This window comes from Alnus glutinosa, chromosome 1 (assembly GCF_958979055.1).
Source record: "Alnus glutinosa chromosome 1, dhAlnGlut1.1, whole genome shotgun sequence".
Classification (NCBI taxonomy): Eukaryota; Viridiplantae; Streptophyta; class Magnoliopsida; order Fagales; family Betulaceae; genus Alnus; species Alnus glutinosa.
The window spans coordinates 43,078,193-43,096,778 of NC_084886.1; the positions used below are offsets into that span (position 1 = coordinate 43,078,193).

At 37.7% G+C, this 18,586-nt stretch overlaps 2 protein-coding genes, 1 long non-coding RNA gene and 2 other non-coding genes across 7 annotated transcripts; 1 reads left to right on the plus strand and 4 right to left on the minus strand.

Annotated features, from left to right (window-relative positions):
• On the plus strand, positions 1-3,728 carry LOC133882754 (uncharacterized). Of its 2 annotated transcripts, XR_009902718.1 has the most exons (4): positions 1-125; positions 254-1,348; positions 2,606-2,694; positions 2,774-3,728. It is a non-coding gene; the product is annotated as an uncharacterized LOC133882754 (long non-coding RNA). The 2 variants fall into 2 exon arrangements; XR_009902719.1 differs by lacking the exons at positions 2,606-2,694; positions 2,774-3,728 and adding an exon at positions 1,537-2,018.
• Positions 2,093-3,087, minus strand: LOC133882743 (non-specific lipid transfer protein GPI-anchored 5-like). Its single transcript, XM_062321963.1, has 3 exons — positions 2,766-3,087; positions 2,613-2,675; positions 2,093-2,416 (listed from the first exon to the last, which is right to left on the minus strand). The coding sequence occupies exons 1-3, from the start codon at positions 3,085-3,087 to the stop codon at positions 2,289-2,291; spliced, it is 513 nt and encodes a 170-aa protein (XP_062177947.1). The 3' UTR covers positions 2,093-2,288.
• Positions 3,729-5,881: 2,153 nt separating the features above from the next.
• LOC133863851 (non-specific lipid transfer protein GPI-anchored 5-like) lies at positions 5,882-7,596 on the minus strand. Of its 2 annotated transcripts, none has more exons than XM_062301119.1 (3): positions 7,123-7,596; positions 6,943-7,005; positions 5,882-6,210 (listed from the first exon to the last, which is right to left on the minus strand). In XM_062301119.1, exons 1-3 carry the CDS (start codon positions 7,448-7,450, stop codon positions 6,059-6,061), a joined length of 543 nt encoding a protein of 180 aa, XP_062157103.1. In that variant the 5' UTR covers positions 7,451-7,596; the 3' UTR covers positions 5,882-6,058. The 2 variants fall into 2 exon arrangements, with proteins under 2 accessions (XP_062157103.1, XP_062156352.1); XM_062300368.1 differs by having other exon boundaries at positions 5,886-6,210; positions 6,913-7,005.
• Positions 7,597-11,618: 4,022 nt separating this feature from the next.
• Positions 11,619-11,721, minus strand: LOC133859022 (small nucleolar RNA snoR109). Its single transcript, XR_009898688.1, has one exon. It is a non-coding gene; the product is annotated as a small nucleolar RNA snoR109 (small nucleolar RNA).
• Positions 11,722-12,196: 475 nt separating this feature from the next.
• Positions 12,197-12,324, minus strand: LOC133859001 (small nucleolar RNA snoR86). The gene has a single exon (XR_009898669.1). It is a non-coding gene; the product is annotated as a small nucleolar RNA snoR86 (small nucleolar RNA).
• Between the last annotated feature and the right edge of the window lie 6,262 nt (positions 12,325-18,586).

Below are 18,586 nucleotides of genomic sequence, written 5' to 3' on the forward strand. Positions count from 1 at the left end.
TAGTGCGCAACTAATTAATCCATGAAAATCGCCTATAAATTGTGACCATTGCCATCCATTCTTTCATTGGCAAGTGGCGACAAACATATCTATATCTTCCAGCAGAAAAGGCAGCCGGCCGGCCGGTACGCATGCTAATTTCAGTAGTAGTGATAATCAATTAAGTTTATGATATATATATAGTTTTTGTTAAACAATATACATAATATATATTAACTAACTAACCCACATGATCTGCTTAATTGCTTCTTAGTTTTACAGTTGGATAATGAAGACCGTACTTGTTTTCTTTGTTGCGTTGGTGTTGATCTTAGCAACTGCAGAAGCCTCCACGGAGGAGAGTAGTACTTTTGGTCGAAACGTTAATGCCGGGGGGAGTGATAGTATTACAAAAGATGAAGCAGCCAACAAAGGCAGTAGTACTACTACTGTAAGCACGGAAACAGAGCCAGAGAAAGAAGTGAACCCGACTTTTCAGAGCTATTCTGGAACAGCCCCTGATGGTACTCACCATTATTACCCGAATGGCAAGCCCACGGAGACAGTGCAGCCCACCAAGCACAGCTTGTGAGTCGTGAGAAGAAGAATTAATGGAGCTGCTTAATGCTTATGTATGTAACTACGTATGGTGTGGCTTGTAATAAAGTGGAACTAGCATGCATGTATAAGTAGCCAAAGAAATGGCTATACGTACATGTACATGTCATGTTTAGTTTCACCATGCATGATCATGAAGTAAAACTATGTACGTTGTGAATTATGGCTGTTCTGAAATAAAAGGATCGTGCATGCATATATATATATATGCATGGATAGCATGGTTCTTCCTTCGAAAATCAAGGTTGATATCTCAATGGGTGGAGTTGTCCTAAAGGGTTGAATCTGTTGTGGGATTTTTAGATGCATCCGGAACCACTGGTCATGGGGCTGTCTATTCGGGTCAACAGGCCCAACGGGCCTTCCACAACACAGTACCCCCAATGCCCTTTGGGCAAGATTGGATAAAGGGAATTATGAGTTTTCGTGCTTTTGGGCCCATTGACCCATGGATGAGTTCACCCAAGGTAACATGGCCCCAACAAGACTGTCTTGAAGAAAAAGCTAGAGCTTGGAGACGGAGACGAGCAAGACCTCGAAATCCTCAGGGCCGTCGCAAAAGCGTGGCGCGGCCACTCCGGCAGCTCTAGACCAATGAATGAATCCAATGCCCATTGGAGAGATTTCAAAGGCAACCTTCTCGATTCAATCTACAAGCAATGAGCAAATCATATGCTGAAGACAACAAGGATGCAACTTGGGACTTCCGGCAGTCGTTATGTGAATCTTAGAGCATCTCCAACAGCAAGCGGTATGTCTTGATATAAATAAACAATCTTTTCTATTTCACCTACTCTCTTTTCAATACAAATTTCAACAATTTTTTTTTTTTATTTAAATAATATTTTCGATGTTTTTTTTTTTAAAGAATATATATATATATATATATATATATATCTTCTTAACACCATCGGTCCACCATTTTCTTCCTCTATCTAGATCAATCTGTGTCCCAAATCCCAACAACGAAGACTCGGTATTAAGGTTTGAGTTTTCAAAAATCCCCTAATTCCGGTATCGATCAGGCACCGTCTGATGATCCCAATCGTACGGAAGAGGATCACACTCCAGCCCTCCATGACGAGCTTCAAAACCTAGATTTCGAAGAGAAATTGGAACCTGTCTTGAAAGATGGGAACTGGGATTTGAAAGAGGTTGAACAAGAACAATGGGTTGAGGTTAGAGGCAGGGCTAGTGTCAGATAACCCCATTTACTGGGTTAGATAGTCCAACTCTTAGAAATTTGTTTAATGAGAATTAATGAGGCTGATATGATCATTTAAATGGATCCCATTATGATTAGCGTAGCCTCAATTACTCTGTTATGTGAATAGTGGCATACAAAAACTGAAAACATGAAAGATTGTTAAATATTGTCGGTGAAGGAACTTAATAGGAATTCTTGCCTTAGTATCTTATTGCTGAATTGATTATTGTTTAATGTCAAAGTGATTTCTTGATGTTGCCTTAATTTCCCAGTAGCGGATAAAAATGATAAGCCAGAAACCATCTGTATTGAGAAGGGAAGAGACCAAGATGTCTCCTCAGTAATACAAAACCATATTAACACCTCTGAAGAAGAGGTCTCACACAAAAAATATACTTGAAAACGACCAATCTAATTATAAATGTAGAATACAGTGATAATCAATCAAAACTAGGTAGGAATGCAGTTGCTGTGACGGTCGAAGCTAGTATGTTGTGAAGGCTGAAGCAAATGTTGCCGCACAAAGAAGGAAGAAGAGATGAGAAATTGACAACTTGATGGAACTTCCTGCTGATGTACCGTCTGCTGATGGCACAGTTTTAGATCCGCTTCCTACACATTTGAACGCCAACATGAATAGTTTAAACCAGTGAACAGAGTACACAAATAAATCATTCAACTTTGAGGTCTCCTTGATAAGCAAAAGATAAAGAGACTTGTTCTTTGTAAGGTTTGATTTTGTTGAATCCAAAATCTTATTCAGCTTTTGACTAATCGTGAATTGAATAAATGATGAAGCAGTTTGTACCTGAAGGAGTTGTATTTGAAGATTCTGGTGTTCCGGCAGGAGAGTCGGCTGGTGGTGAAGCAGCTGCCATCACATTCACGAGGTACAAGTTAGCAGAGATGTAAATGATTTTCGTTTATGAATGTCACCTTGGATTTTGATATGCATTCTTACCATTACAGCGGCTGAGGGGCGGGGTCTGAACATTACAAGCACCGGGTAGGGCTAGAGCCTGAGTTTGGTTGATGTTGATCCCCAGCGACGAGCCACCGCCATTAAGAACCTCACACAAGCACTTTGGTTGCGAGCGGACGACGCTGGCAAGCTGTGTGCAACATCCTGAAGACGGGGTCGAGGAGTTGCCGGTAATATAGTTAAGGCACGGTGACATGCTGATGATCACGCTCGTACAACTCGACTGAGCTGCAGCTCCTGCCCAGAGCATGGCCACTAGGACTAGGACCAGATTCGTCTTCATGTTTCCGTATGCCGCCATTAGAGATGCTCTCAAGAATTTTCTGGAAGTGCCTGTGAATTGGTAAGATGATTAGTTTGGTTGACTGAGGGGAGGCAAGTATGGCTTTTGTAGGGAAATCAAGGAAGAAAAAGACAAATGCAAAATGGGTGAACAACTCCTCCAACTTTCTAACGGGTACTTCTCTTGTTACTTGGCAGCAGCTTAGAACTTGAGGTGTTCAAACCTGGCGACCTTTAACTTCTTCTGGAGCTAAGCATACAAGAAAAAAAAGCATTTTTTGAAGGTCGGTTATGTGGGTGACCAACTGCTACTATATTTTAAGGTCTTCAAAAGCTTGGAGAAAGTCTTAGAAACTTCTTGTGAGAAGAAAGCATAACTTGTCTTTACGTGTTTCTGACTCTTACCTTTCCTACAATTGGCCTTTTAGCTTTACCATTGAGAATCTGAACTGGTTTAGATAGAAAGAAGAAAAATCCTAAAGTAGGAAGGAGTAGTGTAGGAGGAGATGATACTTACTCCTTTCAGTGCAAGCTGCCCTGATAATGACATCCCAGCTTCGACCCTAGAAAATCCTGAACCATAATTTGTAGTAGGTGTGTTAACCCGTCACCTCACATATGTAAAATTACAGATATAAAATTTTAAAATAGCTTTTATTAGCTTTCTTTTGTAACATAATTCTATCTTAATCCTTCTTATGTTTTGAGTTTGAGATTTTACTGCTCTTCCTCCTTGTCCACAATGGGGCACACCTGTATCGGATAATTATTCAAGTCCTTTTCTTTCATCCAAATTCATGCGTCAAAATATGGTTTCTGGGTTGAAATGTTTATGTTTGAGTTAAGGATTAAGTTGGTGTAAAATGCAGTCCAGCACAGACTAATCGGAGTAAAACAACCATTTTCTTTTTTTATTTCGACATCAAATCAAGGCAAGCTTAGTGGCGTTTGAAAGTTGATTAAGAAATAATACAATTCTATATTTCATGAAAAAAAAAAAAAATTCCATTTCCAACTTTTACTAGGTATAATTGGACTATTAATAGAAGTCTAAAAATTTGGTACCGAAGACTTTGTTCGTAAGTTTGTTCATAGTTTGGTTCGAATGAGCTAATGCAGAAAGCTCCATACAAAAACTTGAGAGCTTGGTTAGTAGTTTCGTCCTTAGTTTGTTCAAACAAACTTGTGACATGCTATTTTTTTTATTTAGCCTACATAGCTTTTAAAACTTAGGAGAGAGAGAGAGAGATGCTAGTATATATATTCAAAAAAATTTGGAGAGAAACTAAACACTTTGAGCTTACTTTGTAAGCCCTCTCTCTTGTTACAATTAAACCACAAAACACCTTTGGCCACTAGAGTTCTAGGTTGATGATACATTTGGAGTTGGTTGGCCCGAAGTGATTTTTCTTTTGCAAAGTTCTTCAAAATTTCTACTTCCGTTATTTTAGTTTTGATAAAATGGATATATAGCTTCAAGATTTGAAACTGAAAGAGGGTTTAGTCCGCCTCAAAATGGATCTCCAATTGATACATTTGTTGATGTTTGCCGAGTGATATCAAAATTGTTGAGTTTAGACGTGTGAGTGTAAAAAGATTGTGTCCCACATTAGAAAAGTGTAACAAATTTTAGTGGTTAATATAGTATAATTGGGCAAAAACCTATAAACTTAAGACTTTGAGTTAAGTGGTGTCTCAGCATGCTATATTATTATGTGATCAATTGGGGGATCTAGTGCGATGGACTAAACTTTGTTTAGATCCCCAATTGAATGATGTGGCTAAATTATGACCTTTGAATCCCCCAATTGATCACATAATAATATAGCATGCTGAGACACCACTTAACCCAAAGTCTTAATGGAAGAAAAGAGAATACAAAAGGAGGAGGTGTGGTATCCAGTAAAATAAAATAAAAACCAACCTAGCAACATCTTAAAATTGGCCAAATAAATGGAACGACTTAATAGTTTTTTTTACATGACACAGGCTTATAAGATTATTCCTAGTAGCCTCATCAAAATAATTTTTTTAACTATTTTAGTGAGCTAATTTGATGAAAATACTAAAAAATCACTCTCAGCAGCCTCACCACTTTAATTAAAAAGAATTAATTTGTCGTATTTTATTCTTTTTTCGTCTTTTTGTAGATAATTAATGGTTCTACCTGTATATTATATTATATGTGTAGGTGCCCACCCATGCATTCACATATTCTCATATCTTGGAACATCGTAATCTCATCTCATGGCTTATTAATTATCACTCCTTCAATAAGAAAGATGGGCCACGTGTTAATTACTATTTTGTTTACCAATAAATCATACCAATTAAAAATATATGTTTACTACATTAATTTCAAATTATTACTAGACAAATATTCATAAATATGACAGTTAAGAAAAGACAAATTTTTAAAAATATGACCATTAAAATAAGACAAGTATTCAAATATATGACCGTTAGGAAAAAGACAAAAATTCAAAAAAAAAATTAAATAGACAGAATAAAGAAATCTGAAAAAGTGTTATTTAAATGTAATAGTGATAGTGAATAGTTAAAATGGTGAGACTGCTAGGGGAATTTTAAAAAAGTAGCTCACCAGAATAGAGAAAAATGATTTTTAGCTATTTTAGTGAGTAAAATTTGGAGAGGCTGCTAGGAATGCTCTAAAGGGATTATCAAAAATGACGGTTTTTTATGCAGTTCAACGGATGAGCCTACTGTGACGACAAGAGAATTTGGTAGCCACGACAAGAAAGCTAACACTGATAATGGTTATTGTATTTATCAAGATTAACACAAACTTTGGGAAATATGTTGTAATTAACAGAATTACACATAGCTGCCAAGTCTTGGAGAAGAAACATTAGGTAGCGAAAGTATACATGTAGAAGAGTAAGACACAAACTTTATATAAGAGATTACATTAGATCGAGCAGGTAAAGCTAGCTAGCAAACAAGTAAGAGCTCGAATGTCAAATGGTGGTTCAAGCTCCAAGAAATCCCAAAGAAAACTCCCAAGTTGCTGCAATTGTTGAAACGAAGATCAATGGGAGGATGAGCTGAAGGGGCGTCTCCATGATACCACCATTGGGAGTTACCTCCCCATTCGTTGGAACTGCTTTTGATCCTCCTGTATCTGAAGATTATATATATACATTAGTGTGATGGGTTTTCGTATGCAGTCGAATTACCCTTTACAATAATACTTTATTATTATTATTATTATTATTATTGTCATGCTGATGATCGATGATGCTTTCAATTAAAAAGATAGATTTATGACACTCGGATGATCGAGGGTTGGTTGGTTGGTTGGTTGGTTGGGTGTATACAATAATACTAAAAATTACATCTTATTTAATTATTTGATTAATATTTTAACATTCATCTCACCCTCACATGTGGAATAAGACAACACGTGAACTATTTTAATTGAAATGAGTTATATACTATATAGAATCAAGGTCTAAACCCTCAACTTCTACTCTAATAACACATTAAATCACAATTTATCTTAAAAAAACTTAAACCGATAAGAAATAGCAAATTTAGAATTTAATAATACTTCAACAATCGTTAAACAAATTCACATCTTTGATACTCTTGAGACAACACACTCACAGTTTGCATGGTGATGCATCTATTTGAAGGTGGCAGTTGAAAGTACCATATAATTAGTAAGTTGTTTCGTGGTTGAGCCAAAGCTTTGGGAATCAGAATGTTTATTATTTATTAACTTCTGGTTTAAACTTCAAGCTTATTAATTATAAACTTAGCCTTTTTTGATCCATCAATGATTTTTAGAACCATTTGTTGAACATCTCAGATTTTCAAGTACCTGATCCTGATGAGCTAGTTGAAGTGTTACCAGGTAAACCTTCAGGTGAACCCACTGGGGAATCGACAGAGAATGGTGCAGGTCCATTAGCAGCTGCTCCAAATTGAAGTTGAGCAACAAACGTTAAGTTTTTTTTACTATTACGTCATTCCAATTGTATAACAGTTTCTCTTAATTAAATTAAAAAGACAGTACGGATTTAAGCTTTACCGTTGCAGCGGCTGACGGGCGGAGTTTGCACACTGCAAGCACTTGGGAGCGCAAGAGCAAGCGTCTGGTTGATTGTAACACCCAATGCTGCAACGCTGCCGCCGCCATTAAGCGCTGAGCAAAGGCATTGTGGACGTGATTGCACAACACTGGCGAGCTGCGAGCAGCAGGAAGAAGACGGGGTTGAGGAGCTCCCTGTGACATAGTTAAGGCATGGAGCCATGCGAACGAGCACACTGGTGCAGCCTGATTGAGCTGTGGCTCTTGCCCAAAGCAAGCTGACTATGACCACGGCCAGACCCATCCCAAATACCCCTCTTAAGGCCATGGAAAGTAGTTCTGAGTTGGTCAGTGCAGTGCAGTGCAGAGCAGGGGACTGATTTATACTGAAAGGCCAAAAGGTTTCGTCTGTATTTTAGGGGAGGGGCCATCATTTCCAATAGGGTGTATTTGGTGAACTAATTACACTGGCCGTGTGAGGTAAGATTTTCCATTATCAAAAATAAAGCCATACGTGTCCTTTTAAGACGTTAAAACCTATGTATATTATAGTATATATAAATTATAAACTATGAACTGATTTTTTGGGACCATCTTGGAATTATTGCAAACACACGTCTTTTTTTTTTTTTTTAAAGTACAAATAGACAAAATACAAAACTAAGGAACTAAAAAAGAACCGGATGAAACTTTTCCAAAACAGGAGGAAAAGGATCTAAAAGAAAAAGAAGATACGGGAATGCAGCCAGAAAATAATCTGGTTGCGGCCCATTTTGCCACATGATGGGCACAGAAGTTTGCACTTCGGTTAACAGAACTAGCAGACCAGCTAGTTGTGGATGGAATAAGAGAATGTATCTGGGAGATAGTAGTTGCAATACGCCAGTCTTTTGTGATTAAAGGATTCTGAAGAGCCAAAGTGACTGTTGTAGAATCCCCTTCAAGAATAAACGAAGTCGTATTTGTAGAAATAGCCAATTTAGTAGCTAGTAGCGCAGCAAGAGCTTCCCCAAAAACTGCAGTGCACGGAGGACTGATAAGAGAGAAACAATGGGTAATGATACCAGAAGAGTTCTGAATTACCGCTGCTTGAACTGAAAAGGAGTCCCGAGTAGCAGTGTCATAGTTGATTTTGAGATATGGAAATCTAGGTTTTTGCCAAACCTCTGGGATCCTAGGCAAGGAGGATTTCCAAGCCAAAAAATGCTCCTGAACCAATTTATTAATATGAGCAGAGATAGCAAGAGCATCAGGAACCAAGTCTTCATGATGTGCTTTATTCCTTGAAAACCAAATATGATCACACGCAACCATTGCAAAAATTTGAAACTTGTGAAAATCCTCCAAAGGAATACCAATCCTTGCTGGGTTAAGGATAATAGAGAACCAATCAGTCATATCTGCAATATTAAAAGCAAGAATATCCAAAGGTCAAAAAGATTGGCGCCACACAACTCTAGCAATAGGACAAGAGAAAAAGAGATGCAGCACAGAATCTATAGGGCCAGAGCATAGAGAACAAGAAATATCCATAGGAGAGGAAAGTAGAGACTGTGAGATTCTAAACTTTGTGGGAATGATATTCCAAATCATCTTCCAAAGAAACAACTTTAAATGATGATTAATTTTAAGCTTCCACAAAGATTTCCAGCTAGAGGGTGGAAAAGGGGAGGGTGGGTGATAAGTGGAAGAAGAAAGAAGATGGTGAGCAGATTTAGTTGTAAAAATACCTGTTGTAGAAGGAGTCCACAAACAAGAATCAAAAGTTGATCTAATGGAAATTTTCAAAATCTCAGCCACAGATGCTGAAGAGAAAAGAAAATGGAGTAAATCAAGGCGCCATGTCATGGATGAGGGATAAATAAGATCAGCAATGTGAAAAGGATGAGAGTGTGGGAGGTGAGGGAGACGTGGTGTAGGAGAAAAATTAAAAATGGTAGGAATCCAAGGTGAAGTCCAGATAGGCAGGCTGGAATTAAAATGCGGAACAAAACAAGACCCTTTAGCAAGTAGAGGAATAATGGATTTAAGAGTAACATCATACGGAAGAATATTCTGGATGGCAGTGATAGTAGATGAAGAAGTATTCTTGCTAAACAAAATATGAGACTTAACATGATTCACAGACTGCCCCGACCAAAGACAGTACTTGTCAAGACAAGATTTAATAGTAGCAGCTTCTTTAGAAGTAGCAATTGAGAAAATAATCAAATCATCAGCAAACAGTAGATGATTCAGTGGAGAGCATGCTCGAGCAATTTTAAAACCCCGGAGAGAACCAAACAGGAGCCGGGAAATAACTTCTGATCCAATAATAAAGAGAAATGGAGAAAGTGGATCACCTTGGCGAAGTCCCCGGGAGGGAGAAAATAATCCAAAAGGGCTACCATTCAACAGAACAGAGAATGAAGAAGTGGAGATACATAGACGAACCCAGTTAATCCAACGAGAGTGAAATCCAAGCTTGTGAAGAATAGCTAGTAGAAAAGACCATTCCATTTTGTCAAAAGCTTTTTCCATATCGAGATTAATAGCCATCAGACCACCACGGCCCCTCTTAGATTTGAGAGTGTGGAGCATTTCATGAGCTAAGATAGAGTTATCCTGAATATGACGATGATGAACAAATGCTGTCTGAAAAGGAGATATAAATTTGGTGAGCAGTGGCTTGAGCCTATTAGCAAGCAATTTTGAGATAATCTTATAAATAATATTGCATAGACTAATAGGCCGAAAATGTTGAACAAAAGAAGCGCCAATCTTTTTAGGAATCAGTGCTAAGAAGGTATGATTCTGTTCCCTTAAAAGCTGATTATGCCGAAAGAAATTCCAAATAGCACTAAGAACAGTGGTCTTGATAGTATCCCAGTAAGTCACATAAAATAAAGCAGTGAAACCATCAGGGCCATGGGCTTTTAAACGTCCCAAACTAGATAAAGCCTCAAAAATTTCAGAATCTGTAGGAATAACACAGAGGGAAAGATTATCATCATCAGTAATAGAGCAGTCTATTATTTGGCAAATCCAAAGTAGTAGCTTTCTCTGATATTTTGGAAAAGGTTCAAGGGAAAATTGCAGGATGGCGTTCAAAGACTTTATCTCAGGCAGGCAAAACAGTATTAGTTAAAGTGGTGGCTTCTGCTATCCCCTCTTATGCAATGAGTACTTTTCTACTCCCTGATGCTTTCTGCCACAAATTGGATATTGCTTTCAAGAATTTTTGGTGGGGTTTTCCTACCAACAAGGCTCGTAACTTATCTCTCAAGTCTTGGTTTTCGCTTTGTCTTCCGAAGGATCAGAGTGGTTTAGGTTTTCGGCTGATGAAAGATGTCAATTTATCTCTTGTCTCTAAGCTTGGTTGGAAGCTTCTTACAAATCATGCCAGCATCTGGGTTCCACTGTTCCAGCAAAAATATATCAAATATGGTAATCTCTTTTCCTGTCCTCTAGGCTCTGGCTCTTGGGTTTGGAATGGGATTAACAAAAAGATCCAGTAGCTCAGGAGAAGGAGTACAATTAGTAGAAGTGTAAATATGCTTAAAGTGGGAAACAAAGCTTCTACCAATCATGTTCCTGTCAGAGATCCAACCAGATGGTGTAAAAAGACGATCAATAGAATTCCTTCTTCGACGAATGAGAGTACTAGTATGAAAAAATTTGGTATTACGATCTCCACAGGTTAACCAAAGTTCCCTAGATTTATTCATCCAAAGAGATTCCTCCTGTTGTAGATAATCAGAGAGTAAAGACTTGAGATGAAGTTCAAAGGCCAAGGTGGAATCAGTTGAGGGGCTTTGTTGAGTATCATCAAGTAACCTTGGATCATGATGGACAAAAACAGTAATGTTACCTAATCATCACACTTCGGTCGGTTTGAATTTACAATTTAAAAAAGTGTAATTTAAAAATAATAATTTTAAAATATGCAATTTAAAAAAGTGACTTTTAAAAGTACAGTTTAACGTGAGCAAAATCATAATTTAATTTTTAAAATTCTGCGTTTTTAAAAAAGCATTCAATTGCCTACAATTTAAAAAAGCAATTTTTTGTATTTTCAAATTGTAATTTTTTAAAAACGCAATTTTCAAACGGTTCACTTTCTATAATTTAATTTAGAATTATATTTTTTGTCTACGAAATCGCAATACCCAAACGCACCATTCATATCATCTAAGGTCAGCTGGGCAATCCAACAGAAGCAAGATATTTTGGTGGATTCTGTTTGGTGGATTGGGTTCATGTATAGTCCGCTTTGCCAAATCTTGGTAATCTTCTTTGCCTAAACATGTCCTTTCTCAATCCTACCGTTGAAGATGGTACATGCCATGGTAATGGACACCATAGCCATGAGTTAAATGGCATCATTTTGCATATATCCTCTGTTAAAGCCATCTCAAAATACCCACTTAAATGTCCCTTAAACACTCTCAGGACAAGAGATTAATACGTTAAATCACACCACTTTTTTTGATGAGTTTTAATACAATCGACAAAAAGAATATAAGAAATTCGGTAAGCAGATTAGTCGACAGAGATCGAAGAGATCTCACGACAACCGGCCAGTAAACTTCTCTCTGACGATTGATTTGGCTACAGCCGCTTTGGCAAATCAAGATCAAGGGTACTGATCGAACATGACACCCTTCCCTTGGTACATGTAGCCTCACCCAATCAATCAATGGGTTAGAACTTGGAACAAGAAGCTAATGAGAAAAACGAGAGAGAAACAACAAAAAAGCACACAATTTTGCTAAACAAAATTGTAAATTGGGCACCAAAGAGAAACTCATTGCAGGCTTCCGTTTTTCCTTTAAAATCAAAGAAATACACTTTTTGATCAAATTCATCTGTCAATTAGATCACTCCTACAACACGTTAAAAACTAATTTTTTAAACCAATAATTAAACAGAGAGCCATGTCGATTGACCAGAGGTAAAAGATCTAACATACGCTTCACATACTAATTTGATCGCTCGAACTAAAAAGAAAAAACCAACCAAAAAAGAAAAGCATACGAAAATAAATAAAAATAAAAATAAAAAAATCAGAATTTCAGAGAGAGATGTGGAATTGAATGTTGCGACTTGTTCGAGGCCATAATCAAAACGAAAGGATTTGATAGGCACGGAGAATCGCTTTAGGAATTTTATATCGCCAACCTTCAATGCAATTTGCGCCATCTGTTATTGACGCTCTTGCTCTGCAAATTGGCTTTTTTTAAACATTCTCATTTCTCAAAATTCAAAGAACAGAATAGAAAAAGAAGAAGAAGGTGGAGAAAGAATCCTAACCCTAAAATTGGTGTGACTGAGAAGCGAACTTGGCTGGCCGTGAACACTTGATGGTTCAGAATGCCTTTTTATAGAGGCCTTTGTAAAACCCTAACCCTAATTGGTATGTGAAATGACAGACCTGCCCGGCGATTTTGAGGAGGTGGATTTAGGTTGGGCCGTGGGTCGAGAGTGGGCCAGTACATCACTTCCAATAAACTGGGCTTGGGATTTGATTGGCGGACAATTCAAGCTCCCTCCGTTCAAATGTGTATTTTTTTTTTTTTTTTTTTTTGTAAGTATTCAAATGTGTATTTTACTCTATAATTATTATTATTTCCATTTTTGTAGGGGAGATTACATTAAAATAGAAAAATAAAATACAAGAGGGGTGGAGCACCCCTACAAGGTTACAATGATCAAGAATAAACATTACTCTACACAAATAAGCTAAAATATTAGGAATTGGCATATGAGTAGCCCAACCCAATATTAGAAGTTCGTCCAAAGTGAAAGTTTTGGAGACAAAACAATAGCTGAACTGCCACAAAACTGACAAAAGACACTCACTGTATAACTGAAAGAAGACTTGAGAGGAAGAGGGGAGCTGGGGGTCAACGATGAGCAATAAATTTAACTTCCACTACAAAAAAAATAATAATAATAAAAATAAATAAAAATAAATAAAAAATAAAAGCCAGACCACTAGATTCAACTCTAAATTTATATATATATATATATTCGAACTTGGAAAGGGCAACGAAAGCCAAATAAAATAAAATAAAAGCAATTCCAAGATCAATGTGATGGAAATAAGTAAGCTCTCTTGAGTCTTTACCATTCCCGTTTCATCATAGGACCCAGTCCCGCATCTTCGTATTCAATCACCACAAATCTACCGTTGAATCACAAGAAATTGAAAAAAGCTTAATCCAACGTTCCATATCATAGATTCGATGTGATACTAAAACAACAAACCACACGTAAAAGCATTTTCTATTAATCTTATATTAAAACAGAAAAATCCATTAGATAATAAACTATTGGTTCTAAGCCATCTAGAAATCAAAATGATCCAATTCTAGCAAATTTTAAATTCATAACGAAAATTTCTTGGAATTGGTAAAATGATATTTCGATCAAAAGTGTATCACACGGGAATCAACCATTTGTATGATTCTTTTATAGAAAGAAATTACAAAAATGGTATGTTGCTGCCATTTTATTAAAGAGTAATGATTCACTACCATCTAAATATACAACTTTTCATCACCTTATTTATCTGGCAAAGTGGTGAAAAGTTGTATATTTGGGTGGCATTGAATCATTACTCTTTATTAAATGATGAGAAATGATTAAAATACTCACACTACACAACAATGACACAATACCAAGGCACAATGGAGTGGGGTCCATGTGTGCCTTGATATTGTGTTATTGTTGTGTAGTGTGAGTGTAAGGATCACTCCCCTTAAATGATTAAGAGTAATGTTTTTTGCATAACTCTTATACAACTTTTGCACAACTCTAACAACTTTTTTTTAAGATCAATCATTGAATATTTAGGGCCCACATATAAGAATACAAATCCAATGGTTAATCATATAAAAAAATAGTTAGAATTGTGCAAAAATTGTGCAAGAAACATTACTCAATGATTAAAGATGAACTTTTTAATTTAGATTATTTATAAATTATTAATATTAAAGATTATGATAACATTTGAAACGAGATCCAAGCGTAATACATATAAATCTCCTTTTTTGTACACCATTTCTAGAACCTCCAATATTTGACAACAAGCTGATGCAATCCATACAGCGTTATACAAACGTTTGATTTCCTCCTATAAATCAAATTTGTATTGTTAAACTTTGGCCATTCATTTCTATAAAACTAGAAGATATTTTTATACATACATCAACGAAATGTTATTATTATTATTTTTTTTTTATAAGTACATGAAAACAAATTACAACATAAAAGAAAATACATAACAAAAGCTGGGCAACCCTAAATTAAAACTAAGAATAAAAGTATGCGCGGATAATACTTTCAAAGATGCGAGCCCAATGGTTTGAGGCACGAATTCCACAAAATCGAGGTCACCATAAAATGTGATTTGTGAAGTGAAATGAGTCACAAGGACCCAAACACCATTACAGGAGTGAATAGGAGGAGGAAGAATCAGGGAAGATGCAACAGAATAGCCTAGAAATACAAAAAAAAAAAAAACAAAAACAAAAAAACAAAAACACATAAATTCGATAACTAGTGGAGCCCTGCGTCAGAGGGGTGTTCGCCGGTGCGTGAACACCACACGCCGGCGTGAATGGTCAGAAAACTTGCAGAAATCGCCGGAGGATGGAAGGCCACCACAGAAAACCAAGAGCAGCACAGGAGGAGGAGGAACGTGACACACACACGCCAGCGAGTGAGATTCACTTGCTGGTGTGTGTAGTCTACGCGCCGACGTATAAATGGTTGTTGGAGATGCGAGCGGCATCAGCGCAGGCAAAAGACGACAGGGAAGGCAGAGGGTTGGCGCATGACAACTAGGAATTGGTAGAGGAAAGTAGATCTAGATATGAAAATTTTGACCCAAAATCCTTGACAAACCTGGTTGAAGACACGGATGGAGGCGGAGTCACCAGATGAGAAAAACCGTGAAAAGACAAGAAAATTGCTGTAAAGATAAGTGGATAGCTAGAGATTAGGCCTTAAACTCCGATGGCCGAAAATATTGAAAAATTGTAAGAAGATAGGTGGGCAGTTGGAGATTGGGCCTTAACTCCGATGACTGAAAATACTGAGAAACAGTAAGAAGGGTGGAGAGAAATATGGCAGAAGGCGAAGAATATGGTGGGTTTTGTGGTGGGGTGGATGGAGATGGTAGGGAACGGGTTAGGGTGTTGGGGAGTCCCATGGAGTTGCTCACAGAAGGGTTCAAAAGTTTTAGAGAGAAGGTAAACGTTCTCTCACTAAAACTTAAAGGGAAGGTTTAAGAACGAAATGTTATTTGCATTGAAATCATTTTGTTGTGATAAAATAGAATGCATTTATTGTTTTTGTTTTTTTAAACCTCAAAACCATAGGAATTAGAAAATAAAATCCTATCACAAATTATATATATTCTTTGTTTTTGTAAAACCCAAGTAAGCGTTAAGGGTTTCCATCATGACTTATCAAGACAAGAAACTGACAGAGAGATGGATTAAGTTTAGGTGCTGTAGTTTTTCCAATAATTAAAATCTAACTTTATTTTCTCTCTTTTTTATAAAACACTTAAAACTAGATCTTGACCATTAAAAAAATTAAAACACTTAATGCTGGTTTTTTTTTTTTTTTTAATAGCACCTATGCCTAATCCTTGATGGGGAGGAGTTTTTAGCAATTGAAAATTCCTCAAGCTTGTTCGTGGTTTGAGAGGAAGTTGTTAAAACTTAGAGATGAAACAAGAAGTTTTTTGAAATTTGAAGTTGGAGATGGTAATAATATCCACCTCTGGTTTGACAATTGGCACACAACTGGGGTGCTATTGGATAAGTATGTATGGCTTCAGGGTCGTGCATGACTCTCATAGTAATTTGGAGGCTCGAGTGTCCACGGTTTTAAAGAATGGTAGCTGGTTTTGGAGGCCAATGCGCTTTAATCAGTTGGTGGAAATCCAAAATAGTTTTTCTCTGGTTACTTTCGGGGAGAAAGATAAACCTATCTGGGTTGTTTCTAAATTTGGGATTTTTTTTTTTCGTGTTTTGATACATGGAATGCAACTAGGAAGATGCATGATTCAGTTGATTGGGATTTATAGCATGGCTTGCTATGACAAATGCTCCCACTACTCTCACTATTGCCATTTGGCCGGAAGCCGATGGATCTCACCGTTATGGCCAAATTTGACCAAATGGCCAGGATCTTGCTGTTCTGGCGTCGGATTCCGACCAGTGCCGAAATCTGGCTTGTCAGAATCCGGCTTGGTCGAAATCCAGCGATGGTTGCCGGTTTCCGACAATGGTCGACTGCTGGAGCATGAAGGTCGACTGCATCGTTTAAAAAAATGTCAATTACGTCTATCGTCTAGGGAAAATTTATTAAGCTTTTTTTGTCAAACGAAAATCATTTTACGATTGATTATTATTCTCGCCCCCACCAAACACCGGAAAATGTCGAAATTATTTTTCAGAAACCATTTTACACCGAAACAATCGGAGCATAAGTCAAAGACAGGTGTGGAGTTTCCTCCACCTTTGCAAAGTCAAACTTAGACCATTACAGACCACAGCTGCTAAAGGATAACCTTGACAACAGAATATGCCTCTACGTTATATGAATACCTATAAAATCTAGGAGATGACACATTCTGAGCTATAAATAGTTTTTACAGTCCAGGTTTGATTTAAAAAACAAAGCAGACTGCATTAGAAGACTACTAATAAACAAACAAACATAAAAACAGAGATCCATGGGAGACGGTTGATGCAAAAAATTCGGACTCCCTTCTAAATCGCCAGCAGAATGTGTGCCTTGAGTGGAATAACCGTAGCCTTGAACTCCCCCATTTTCGGAGGGTGAGAAAAACTGTATGGGCATATTATCTATAGCCATGAGCTGCTCCACACTCAACTTGCTGATCCATCAGTGAACCGCTCCCCAACGCCGCAGCTTATCCCGTGCTTTGCTAAGGAGGAAACGCGTCGTATCTATAATCATGGAGTGAACCATTGCTTATCCCGTGCTTATCAGACGGTTTTTCCACCTAGGCAAGTCCGATTTCCTCGTTTTGTTGTCCTCCGACATGGGAGCGGTTACCTTAAACTCGTAACCGCTCCCCACTCAAACCTTCGTCCAATCAAAGAGCCGCTTGCCATCGTCACAGCATGTAGTCCACCAACAATACCACATGGAGAAAACCTGTTACAACTATTGACACCGGCGTTGCTGCCAAAACCTCTTCCAAAACGTGCTCTGGCCTCATGAAAACAGAACCGATTTACCATAATGAACCATGAAAGATATCTCTCTCATTCCAACCCCTGCTTGCCGTCATGATCAAAACCGTCATTTTTTCCATCAAATCCAGCAACCACATCATGTATTAACAGTAGATCCAACACCGGAACAGGGTGGACAAAACGATATGCAAACCATTTCCCTATAAGACATGATCTTCCCCAGTTGACAGTACCATTCAATTCCTTACCCGCAACCATACCAACAGACAATACTCCTTCGATGTCAAGAAAAAACGCCGTGGATTTGGAGAGATCCTCTGCCATGACGCCCCAACGAACCAAGAAAGAAAAAACACAATAAAGACAGAAAATCAACTTCTCCATCCTAGAACAGGACAAGAAAACAACTACCTTCTCCTCTAAGGTGACAACGTCGCCATAAGAGAGAGAAAATCCTCCCATAAGCTAAAATCAAGAACCTAAAAACACCATCCCCTCCTCCTCAACACGAGACCAAATTTCCTTCGCTCTTTGCTCTCAGATTCGAGAGAGTTCGAGATGCAAGTGGTTGGATTATTGGAAGAAGAAAACTTTACAAGCTAATATTTGTAGACTTGGTTTTGGGTGTACAATTTACAACTTGTGGTGAAACATAAACGAAATCAAACACGCTGGTCATCCTCGTACATAAGAGCAAATTTTGCAGCAAATCCATTGGGATGTTAGAGCTAAGCTTTTGGACAAAAGGCAAGTTTCGGTTTACTGATTCTGTGAGCATTTAACTGATAAAGTAGTAAAGAAAACAATGGCCTATTCAATTCCACTCGGATTTGCTTCTTGATTAGCTATTTTATCCGGGCCAATGTGTGTGTCTACAATTCTCTGCCTCTACCATTCTCTGCCAACAATGCCTCCTCCAGTGCTAACTGAAAGTCGCTCAAATTTGCTCTTGCACAACTGGGTCTACCCCTGATATCTGAACAATGCAAGATTCTAGCAACTACCTGATCATTCAATAACAACTAATCCAAACATCATTCACGACCAGTTGGCTACACCCGTGTCCATGAATTCCATGAATGGGTATATCATTCCCTGATTCACCCATGAAGCTCTACCCATCACAATTCACTTAGAACCCAAAATGGACAGAAGTATCGAAGGCAGAGATGAAGAGAGGAGAATTTGCCCTTTGCGTTCTGTTCTTCTAGTAAAAATCAAGATTCATGCACATAACACCA